General features: G+C 34.5%; 1 protein-coding gene across 1 annotated transcript; it reads right to left on the bottom strand.

The window, feature by feature from the left end:
* Positions 1 to 365: 365 nt before the first annotated feature.
* Positions 366 to 7,356, bottom strand: LOC132633462 (beta-galactosidase). Its single transcript, XM_060349895.1, has 19 exons — positions 6,968 to 7,356; positions 6,565 to 6,660; positions 6,370 to 6,482; positions 6,203 to 6,269; positions 5,997 to 6,089; positions 5,710 to 5,853; positions 5,071 to 5,159; positions 4,838 to 4,943; positions 4,658 to 4,745; positions 4,210 to 4,328; positions 3,958 to 4,122; positions 3,419 to 3,591; positions 3,186 to 3,295; positions 2,845 to 2,954; positions 2,642 to 2,752; positions 2,446 to 2,556; positions 1,743 to 1,948; positions 1,326 to 1,662; positions 366 to 1,042 (listed from the first exon to the last, which is right to left on the bottom strand). Exons 1-19 carry the CDS (start codon positions 7,130 to 7,132, stop codon positions 932 to 934), a joined length of 2,514 nt encoding a protein of 837 aa, XP_060205878.1. The 5' UTR covers positions 7,133 to 7,356; the 3' UTR covers positions 366 to 931.
* Between the last annotated feature and the right edge of the window lie 4,715 nt (positions 7,357 to 12,071).

Raw genomic sequence — 12,071 nt, 5'->3', positions numbered from 1 at the left:
ATTGACAATTATTTCCAACCATACTCTTAACATTAATAAAGTAGTTTTTTTAATACTACTTAACTCTCAAAAAGCATATAATAAATAGGGACAAAGAGCTAAAACGTTAAAAAAGGACGGAGGGAGTAACAAATAAAATCACAAAAATATTATTTATTACATTAAAGTAATATAAGATTAACCACTATAACAGTAAAGTCACAATTATATTGTCACATTTAAAGTAGTTTAACTTTACCCATTTAGCAGCATGGTCATAAAAACCTGGCAATGTAATAGTTGAGTAGTTGTGGTCATAGTTAATGATTTTTGCAACATGTCAGCAAAAGAATGTCAGACAAGAAAACTAAATCAGACAGCAACGCTGAAGAACAAGATCTAGAAAACATCTATTAAAGAGACTTTGATGTTATTTCACATCATCATAGTAGCATTTTTTGCAGATACAAAGCAATGGAAAGATTGCTATTTTTACATAGATGGAGTAATAAAATACTGATAAGACTTGAAACCTCTTAACAGTAAGAATAACTGCACATGGACTAATCAAGAATCAATCTCGATGTGCTTTATTGTTACAACAGTGGTATCTAGGCCAGCTTGCGCAGACCTCGACTATTTCTCCAGAACCTGCTACCTCCAACCAACAGAGTCTCTATGCACTTGAACCATACTATTGTTTTACAGTTGCAAACCAACACCAACTTGATAGTAACCAACATATGTACAGAATCTTGGGCCATTGAAATTCATATGGGCTTCAAATGAAAAGGTGTGTTGCATATCTGTACAACTTCGCCCCCCTCCAAAGCCAACTTTTTGATATATAGTGGCTCTTCAAAAATATCTTCAGAAAGTGAACACTTAAATTCCTATACAGTACTTGAGACAACTAACTGAAAACCACTTTATTTGTTTATCCTTAGTGTCATCAACTGCAAATAACCTCAACTGAGAGTTTCTTCATAACATGTGGACATGGATCGCCTCCAAATATCTCGGGTGTCACAGGTACTGCGCATGAATTTTGCCCGATGCAATACTGGAAAAATAAAAAAGAGAGTAGTTCAATCAGGTCTCTACAGAAACATGAAACACATTCGTCTAACAGGATAAGAAGACGGAATTATTTCATTTTTGGACTATCGGCTGAAATTAATTATGGGTGCTAGCCGGAATGTACAAAACCTATACATTGATTATGTATATTTATATTTTTAATATAAAAACCTATACATTTGGCAGCTATTTTGTAAATTAGATCAACAAAAGGTCTATTCTACTAGAAATATGGTGGCGTAATGAAGAGTAAGATTTGTACATACCCTTTGAAAAGCATCATATGAGTGGAAGGCGTGGCAGCTTCCTTCCCGGAAGCTTCCACAGACACCCTGTGGTGTTCCAAAGCTTGCAAATTTGATTGAAATAATCTTCTGACCAGCAGCACACGAGAGGTGAGCTTTAGGCCTGAGTGGTCTGTCGACTTTACCAGATGCTTGCATTTGCCAATTCACCAACTGTGGTTGCCATTCGTTTATATCTGCACAAACACTTGCGACTTCTCTTTTTACCAAAGAGATTCCATGAGGTTCTCCTCCCGATTCCTCAAATAGAACTAACAAATTTCCAGTAGGATGCAGCCAAGACCGTGGAACATGATACCTGAATTATAATTCCCAGCTAAATTAGCTCGAGATTCTTGTTACAACAGAGAAAACACCACGAGGTTTCCAATTACTTACCATCTTTGTGAGGCCTCTCCACAGTTACTTAGGCATTTTTTCTCATCAAACAAGCCTGCATAGTTACAGGCACCGCAGTTACCAGATGCTTTATATCCAGGCCAGTAGCGTCCGAGGCTTTGACCGTTTATCCACACTTGGCCTTTGCCCATGGTATTCATGTCTAAAGCCAAAGGCTCATTTCCAGCTGGAGCATTGAAAGTGCTCTGTGTACACAACACGATGATTCAATATTAATTTTAGTCTTTTTAAGCCCACAAACTCAAATTACTTGATAAAATTGTGTTTAGGTGAAGAACACCTCACAACACGGAGCTTGTTTGGCCAACCTTCTGGGAAGCAAAAAGTGCTTATTTTAGAAAATTGAGGTGTTTGGCCAAGCTTTTGGGGAAAAAATAAGTGTTTTTGAGCAGTAGCAAAAGCAGAAGCAGTTTTTACAAGGCTAGAAAAAGTAGCTTTTCCCCGGAAGCACTATTGGAACATTGGCCAAGCACAAAGTACTGCTCTAATATTGACAAGAGTTTTTCAAATTGATTAGCCAAACACCAACTGTTATTCTCCAAAATCACTTTTTCGAAAAGCACTTATGACAAAAAGCACTTTTCGAAATAAGTTGGCTTTGGAAGCTTGGCCTAACAGACTATTAATGTCAAAATATACAGCTAAGTTGGTACAGACGAAGGTTTAAGTATGAGGTACGCACCTTGTACCATGTGAGTGGCTGTCTCTGAGCCACAAAAGAGCCCTCGACCCACTCAACCGATGAGCTACCACTGAGTGAATGAAGACCCAAGGCTTCTCCTTTCATACCAACCTGGTAAAACAAAAAAGTGAAATCTTAGATAACCATGCAATGAAGCATCCGGGTTCTATTTTTGGAACATTTTATAAAGACAAACCTTGTAAGACCATTTCTGCCATGTTAAATCTCTTTTCCCCTCGTCAAGACCACTAAGTGAAACTGGACCAAGAACACCAGCATTCCATGTCTCAAAATGTGGACCAATATTCTGCAGTTGAGCACACGAGGAAGGAGGCCAAGTAAGCACATATCAATATGCGTATATAATAAAGTAAGAGGCGACAGTGAGAGAGAACACACCGGAAGTCCAACAGCAATACTCAGCAGAGAAATCTTGTTGACACCAGCTCTCAGATTTACAGCTTTACTGAAAGTCAGTTTCGGTTTTTCTAAACTTCCATATGCAGTTCCTGCATGAAATTTGAACAAAGAGAGATGTAAATAACAAAACCGCCACCATGCGTCAGGGTGATGGGGGCTTTAGTTTTTTATTATTACACAAACTGTTTCACTTCATTGTATTTGCTTGATAAGACCAGATAACCTTCAGCTTTTGATTTTTTTATAAGAAAGAAAAACATATAAGAAGGAACTTAAACTGAAATCATGTCACGTCAAATACAAATAATTATGTCACGTACCGGCTAATTGACCATTCACAAAAACATGCAATGCATGGCCAGCTGACATGATTGTAAGCCAAGGCCATTTTCCGCCATTCAAAAACTTTTCTCTTGAATCAATCTTGACTCTGAGGATAAACAAAAAATCATAAACATGCGGCGGATCCAACGTAATTCAAGTGTGTGTGTGTGTTTTTCTAAATCTAATATGTGAAGAGGCTGGCAGAAGCTACATAGGCATAGGCACTTACTCAGTTGAATACCACAAATAATCAGACGCATCTCTTGTGGTATTTATCTGCTCCAATAACCCAACCACTGTAAAACTACTGTCTTCATAAGATGCTGTCTCTTCATTGAATGACTGCCAGGCAAATCCTCTGCTCACTGGAGTCATCTTCATCTGAGCGCTTTGAGCACCAATCTTCACATAGAATCGAGAATGCTATCAGTATATTGTTTGGGTTGTTAGGTAAGAGGCAAATTAAAAGACTAAAAGTCATGAATGTTTTCTTTGAACCATGAGGGAATTTCTCTTTGTTATGCCCTAAACAGCATAATTATTTGGGTTTTGTCCTTTTATGACCCGTCGGCTGAAATTCTTTACTGGCGCTAGCCAAAATATACCAAACATATACACTGATTATGTATATTATATGCATATTTATACTTAAATATGCAAAACCGATACATTTGCTGGCTATTTTGTAAATTAGATCAACGAAAGGCATTGGACTGTAATTATCTCTAATTATTTATTTCAGGTAGAAAGTGTATCCTTTCTTCTTACCCTTGCTGTATTAAATACAGTGTTCTTGCAGTTGGGAAGAATGCTGATTGACCATGGTGGCAAGTTGTAATGCCTGTTTGCAAATGCGACGGTAGCAAAAGAGTGTTGGTTGTAGTTTGCAAGGAATGCAGCACAAGAGCCAGACTTCGACCTAAAGACATGGGCCTGTATAAGAAACAATGAAGATCCAGTTACTTTCATTGCGAACTTTGAAATGGTGACTGATTAAAGAAGAATTCAGTTAAATCTCACCTCCTGCTGGTGTCCAAGTGCTGTCACAGTTGGATCTCCAGAAACTAAAGCTGGCTCACAAAGCTTTATTGCTCTATGCAGATCTTTCAGGTGACCCCATTTAGGTTGTCGCAATAAACCTAAAGACCAGATGGAAATTTTTTAAACTAGGCTAAACACAATACGTTTCTTCAGCCGCAGTTTTTTAGTAAGGGAATTCTTTAAGAGATACATTTCTACCAAGTTTAAGTGTCTATCTAGTGACTAAGTTTTAGTGACTAATGACCATCTTACAAAACGTGCTTGACAAACAACCAAACAAGGAGTTGACCAATAAATTTCTGCTTTGGCGCTTCTCACTTTTCAAATTCAAGTGGTTATAGGAAATAAAAATGGGATTCTCATTTTTAACCTTCTGCTAGCATGAAGAAACTCAATCTAAACCAGATTTCAAGAAAAAGGTGTATACCATATTCATCAAGAGGTGCATCATAGTCATAACTAGTAGCAATAAATGGGCCACCAGCAGTCCTTCCAAAGTTTGTTCCTCCGTGATACTACAGCAAAAGGAAATGAAACTCATAAACAACATAATTTTCTTGGCATCAGAAGAAGCACTAACTCTTGAATATCAGAGACGATAAAATACCATGTAATAATTGATGAAGGAACCTCCCTTCTGTATAAATTTTGCAACAGCAAATGCTAAGTCCTCAGCAGGACGGTAAGGAACTGGATTCCCAAAACCAGTAAACCTGCAAAAAAAATTACAACAGAAATTTATCCCAACATGTACTCTAGTTTATCCCAACATTTACTCTAGTTTATCATAAAACTAGAAATTTTATTTATTTAATGCTTTGGAAAGATATATGTACTTACCATGCAGTCCAAGCTTCAGTCCATATCTTTGGTTTGTAATTCTTATTTGGAGAAAAGTAGTCACAGTAGAAACCATTGCAAGCATTAATCTGAATAGGTGAAAACGTATATCAAAGTAGGAAACTGAAAGGAAATGATAAGGAATAAGAAAAAAGTTAACCACCTAGATATTTTAACAACATTGACAAAATAGAGAATTCAGAGACAAATATCTCAATGTACTGAGCAAGATTAAACATATCAAGACTATTATAATTATGCTCCAAAGAGTGATGAATAATACATTATTTTGCAGAACACTAGCAGGGGAAATTTGGCAGGGTGCATTAGAGATCAAGAGAAAAGAAGATCATTAGTGGGTGATTAATTACAAGAGTCAAACTCCATTTAATACTTGATGAAAAGTCAGGAAACAGATAGTAGTTGGAAAAAAAAGTAACCCATATGCAGAGTAACTGAGTAAGCCTTGCAATTCTTGACCATCAAGGGGGACGACGATTAACCCCACTAGGAACGGAAACATAGCATGAAAGCCATCAACAACTACGACTCAATCCACACATTTCACTCCAATTAAGCTCATCTCAGACCAATATTATACAAAATAAAATATGACAATGTTTAGAGAAAAATACTTACAATAGGATCAGGGGCATCGTCTTGCTTGCACATGATCCATGGGACACCAGTGTTAAGACCCACAGCCATTTTGGCTGCCCACTGTGCATAAGATTTACCGGGTGCTCCCAATTCCCACTCCATGGGTCCATATTCATTCTCAATCTGTCAAAAAGTTTCAAATAAAGAAACTTTCATCAATTCCCCCTAAGTTTTTTGGAAAATCCTAACCTCTAAACAACCAACAAACGCGACAAGATTACTGAAATGAAGCAACCAGAAAAGGAGAGTGAGCATATTTGAACAACCTGAGATAGAATTATTGGGCCGCCTTGAGTTTCATACAAACGTTCTGCTTTCATCATATTGACAATCTTGGTAGTGAATTTTTGCATTGCAGCCTAAGGTACAATATTTTGAACATGAAAGTGCACAGTAAAAAGATTAGAAACCAATCACATAAAAGAAAGAAACTTTTTTGATAAAACATCAAAGAAAGAAACTTTTGTCTAACCTTGAAAGGCCCATTATCTGTTCTGAAACTGATACCTTTTACAAATTTGAGCCACACAGGAAACCCTCTGGAATTGAAACAGGTAAGGTGAGCAAGAAAGAACTTAACGTAATGCTAAAATTGGTATCATTCTTTTTGCAGATAAAAAATGTAATTTTGAGGAATACCCAAAATTCCATTCAGCACAAGCATACGGTCCAACTCTGAGATGGACATAAAGTCCTGCTTGATGCACCAGCTTAATGAACTTCACTAAATCATATCTCCCTTCAAAATAATACTGGCAACAGAAAGCAAAAATCAACAAAATATCCAGAACTGATATAAAATATAATAAAAAAAAAGAGTCTAATTTAACTCACTTTTCCTTGTTGAGGCTCATGCCCATTCCAGAAAACATAAGTCTGAATAACATCCACACCTCCTTCTTTGGCCTTTTGTATAATACCTGGCCACATCTGTATAACCAAAAAACAAAGGAGCAACCATAAATTCGGAAAAAAACCATTTTGCTTAAAAAGACTCAATTTTTAATATTTAACACTCATTTATGCAAGGAAAAAGTTTTTCAAGAAAACATGGGACATCTCTGTAGCCCCAAATGAAGGAGCAAGAACATCACCTTTAGAAGGAAAACAAAACATTTTGCTAAAAAAGACTCAATTTTAACATTTAACACACCCATTTTGCAGAAGAAAAACAGAATTTTTTGAAACATGGGACATAACATATTAAACTTGTGAAGTACATTTGACATGAACATACCTCAGGAGTGCTTCTTGGATAATGAACAGAACCAGAAATAAGAATTCTCCTTTGTCCATTTACAATGATAGCCTTATGGTCATATGAAACTGAAGCTGTTCCACAAAAAACCCATGAACCCAATAACAACAATAATACATTCAACATTATTAGCTTCGAACCCATGTTGTAATTTTAGCTCAAGATTGTGCCTTTTCAAGGCAGAATGAACTTTATTTCCACTAACTGTTTTCCCTTTCTTTCAAATTGCACTTTATTCTATACTTGATTCTTTTACCATTTGTGTTGTAGTACAAAAAATATAGAGAAAAAAAATGATGAAATTAGAAAGAATACTGAGAGTGAAGTAATAAGTGTGAATATATGTGTAATTGGGACTTGCAAAATATTGGTACTTTGCAGCTGCATTTAAATACACACGAGTATGGATTATTTGGAAGTGAGTGTGGGGTCCCTTTTTAGAAAGTGGGACCCATTCAGTTTTTCAAGAAAAAAGAAACTTTAATTAGAACAGTGCATTTAAAGTCCTGTTTGGCCATTGCTAGAAAAGTGAATTAGTATTTAATTAACGTGGGTTTTTTCTCGAGGCTGATGTACAAAGATTCTTTACGGTTTGGTTTCCTGTTTTTGGGCAATAGCGTTAAGGTTGTTATTCTCGTGGGTGAAACTAAAACCGCGTGTAGTGCATTCGCGAGAATATATCAGGCGTAATGGAAAGTGACGTTCACGTGCTTGGGTAGAGCGTAGAGTAGAACCTTTCTTGGTAATTACGGCCGTAATTGTGATTAAATTTTCTATTGGACCACTTTTTGATTGTGTTGTTTCTCTGCGCAGCCTAAGCCTCACGGGTTAGGTTTAGCGTAGCCTTAATTACCTCTTCAAAATTTCGAAGTTTTTCTATATTACTATTTCTCATTTTCTTTTCAGATTTTCCAATGTAAGAAAAGAAATTTAAAAAGAAAAAATCCTCACTTTAATGACCAAAATACCCCTATAATGATATAGTAACAAGTTTACCTCTTTTTATGGAATTCTGTGAAACTGAACTTAGAGGAATTCCGAATGCAAATCACATGGAATTAGTTCTTGAATTGTTTAGTTCAAACTACTTACCAGTTTTTTCTGGAAATAAGGGACATCGTTTACGGTGAAAAAAAAAAATCCTAATAATAAGGAATTAAATTAACAAATTTATGATACTGGCGTTAGTCGTGTTAGTATGGTTAATTTATCACGCACTGAATATCCTTTAACGTTCCCAAGTATATTGATTATATCGCATGATATTTATGTGATTTATAATTAAAGCGTGAAAAAAGAATTCCACTGAATTACAGTTTTACCAACATTAAATTTATATTCATCTCTGTATTTGTTATAATATGGTAGATTCGTTATCTGATTAAACTCGTTTAGTCTATTAGTCCTACTACAAGTATCTCAAAGTGAAATGGTTTATTCTTCTCTAATCTAATTAGACATTCTTTAAATCAAACATTATTAAGCTTAGTCCATGACCCAAAGGACAAAATTAGGAAACATTCGAAAAGTTGGGCTCTATTTACGTATAATGCTCTCAATTGTTTATAAAAATCAGTAGTAAAACAAGTAACTGACACTACTTTTTACGCGGAATCAGACTTCAACCACAAGAAAGGTTAAATGTTGATCTACTTCTTTATTTTGGGTACACAAATCTTAATCTAGTAAATATCATAAGTAGAACCTAAAACATAAATGTTCCCTATCTTTTTGCAGCATGGACATATTGATAAGTATTTGTCTGCACCGATGATTTACATCAAATCAAATAATTTTATTTAATACTTAATTAAGAATCAAAGTGACAAATGCATATGTGTATGCTTGAAAGACACAGGTTTTACAATTTACTATTGGTTTTGGTGCAAAAAAATTTATCAGGCATATCCTATATCCCTCTCTTCCTTTGCCAGCACAATTGATCATGTCACCTAGATTTTATTTATAGTTTAACTTTTTTATTAATTTATATTTGTTATCACCAAATAAGTAGCCAATATGGTTATACTTTATACCCCTGTTAACTTAAAATTCAAGTTCTTCCTCTGTTTTTCCTTTTGGTTTATATAATGCTTTTTGTACGTGACACACAATTATATTGTTGTTATCAATAAAATAAAGTACTTGAACTGTGCATGTTGAATGTTAGCGTGTGAAGGTAATCAAAGGAAAATGCGAAATCTTTCACTTTCAGTAATCAAAAAAAGAAAGAACTCTGTTATAGTTGTTTACTTGCCGGCAAGAGAAAGGAAAAGGGAAAACCAAATTAAGGGAAATCAGTTTTCCTTTCTGTTTTCCGTTAAACAAATTAAAGCAATGGGTTTGCATGCACTTCTCCACTACTCATTGCACACACCAAACACCATTCCATTTTCCCTTTAAATATTCCTTTTTCTGTTTGTTTCCTTCTTTTTAAAATGTTATCTATAAGAGTCGTTTAATTATGGTGTAAGTTTAAGTCAACAAAATCATGTGAAATCACTCGGTATATGGTGAATGGATGAAATTCCTTCACTCTTAAATAAATATTTTGTGTTTGAGCATTGGAAAAGTGAGAGTTCTCACAAAGAGCATTTCTTTTTTAATGTGTCATACGTGGCACAAATCCAAATTAATCGAACCAATAATGCTGAACACCAAATGATTTTAAAAAAGCAAAAAGAAAATTATGTGCAAACATTATTTCTTTTTCAATTAGGATCTTGTGATTTTGCCAGACGATTGTGTAAAGAATGGATCTTGGGCCTAAATTAAGAGGCCATCAGATGATGCTAGTTCTACTAGTATACGTGTCAAACTAATAAATGTGTCATTCTTTTTACATGTGTTTTCATCAGTCTACCATGGTCGATCAAGTTTTAATCAAAATCATAGAAAATTAAACATTAGAATAAATATTTTAAAATTCGTTGAAAGGAGTTTCTATTAAAGAGTGAATATTAAACCATTACATGACACATTAAAAGGATATATTGTAAAGCAGTACTCATACAAGTAATTATTTTAATTGTAAAATATTATCTATAGAGGAACTAATTTCTTAATTGTTTAATACTTACTACACAATGGTGGTTCCAAACAATAATAATGGAAGCTATCCAAATTTCCTGCTACGAACCTTCTTTCTCTCTTGTGAAATTCTATTTCTCATTGCAATTGGATGAATAATGGGAATGATCATGTTGATCAAATGATGTTTGAAACTGCCCAAATAGTGGGAAATAATTAGGATTATTATAATTGGTTTATATGGATCGTGGGAAGTTCACAATTTTGTGTTATTATGATACTAATCACAAAGTCCAATAATAATGTTCTGGGGGTTTGTCCTTCTGGAGAACACATTATATCTCACTGTAATGCACGATTAGGAGGTGATTTATTTATTTGAAAATTAATTCTGGAAATTTTAATATTCTAAAATTGTGTTACTTGATTGGGTCGTGCGACTTTATAATTTGTAACTATGTAATTCAAAACGTTTGGTTGAAATTTTGGATATTTCTTTATTTCTCTTTATCCGTTGCAAGCAGTGATGATGTGAACGAAGAATTTAGAGTCAACTAATTAGTTGATCAGTGAAACGTATTCATTACTATTTAATATTAACAATAAGCTAGCTAAGAGAATGTTACACCACGTTTCCCGCACCATTCATAGAATTATAATTCCAGTCCAAAAATAATATTGAGATTTTGGACAACTCTACTTATCCTTAACTAATTTTATATCATAATGTTATCTTCCAAAAAAGCATCTATTTTATATTTTGTCTCCCTTCGTCAGTTCTTTGCATTATAGAGAATTGAAATTCCAACTTAACATGACTGGCAAAAGTAAACACAATTAGGTATTGATAAGAAAAGAAAACAAAAACGTAATAACGAAGTGATTGTAATGTGCAAGGCAATCTGCAGCCTGCTGGTGAGTGGGACTGCTTCCAGGCCCATACAGCTTATTTTGATTTGAGATTAGGATTTAATCATGACCGTCAACTAATGTACTCAATCAAATATTGGACACAAAATTAAAGAATGCAAAGAAGATTTTTTGAATTTTATAGTTATAAATTAACGATGCCTATGACATACCAAAAATTCAGGATAAAATAAAAATACTGATACTGGAAACTTATTAAATATAAAAGGTGATGCTTTTTTTGAAACACCCTAAAAATGAAATCTAAACAGTTTTTGTTCAATTTTTGTCTAGTTCTTTTGTTTAGTTTGCTGAAAAAATATAGTAATTTGCAATTGTAAATAGTTCAATATACATGCAATTCTAATTTCTGAAGATCGAGATAAGGCTTTTTTCCAGAATAATTAAGAAACAAATTTTAAAAGGGAATATATTAAATCAAGAGGTCCACGGGATAGGGATGTAATTGGACCAGCTTGCTACTAACAGCAATTTTGCACTGAAAATTAAACGATGGGCATTCTTATCTTATTTTTAATAATGCACTAATACTTAGTCCCTTTCCATAAAAAGAATGTACACGTTTACTGTAATTTAAACCGATGGCCCAATCATGGAACGCATGAATTCATAAGCTTTTGTGTTTTAATCTTTGCCTGCATAAGGAGGCATCAACAATACTTGACTTTTCACTGGCACAGGGGGTTTTCCAAAAGATGACCATGCACTAGCAGAAAAAGCCTATTGTGTGACCATTGAGCTTAAAGAAATCTAAGTTGATGGCTCAAAGTGGACATAAATAATTTATCAGCTAATTCAAACCACTGCCAAACATTATTGACATTTCAATTTCATTAGAAAGCCAGTGTCATAACGATACCAAAAGGAAGCTCTAGCATTTCATTTTAATCTATAGAGAATATGGGAAACTTAAATTGCAATTGATAATAGTGAGAGTAATTATCACGTGTTTCTTATTACTCACTCTTCCCTTCAACAAATTAAATTGGATGGACATGACGGATCAATGGGAGACAATTTTTTAGCTGAGCTTTATAACGGCCCTACCGATACCGATAAGAGGTAAGGATTGTTCAAAATCATGCATGGAGATAAATTGTCATCACACCCACCAATCTCGATT

This window comes from Lycium barbarum, chromosome 3 (assembly GCF_019175385.1).
Source record: "Lycium barbarum isolate Lr01 chromosome 3, ASM1917538v2, whole genome shotgun sequence".
NCBI classification, from domain to species: Eukaryota; Viridiplantae; Streptophyta; class Magnoliopsida; order Solanales; family Solanaceae; genus Lycium; species Lycium barbarum.
This window is presented reverse-complemented; position numbering and strand designations above follow the sequence as displayed.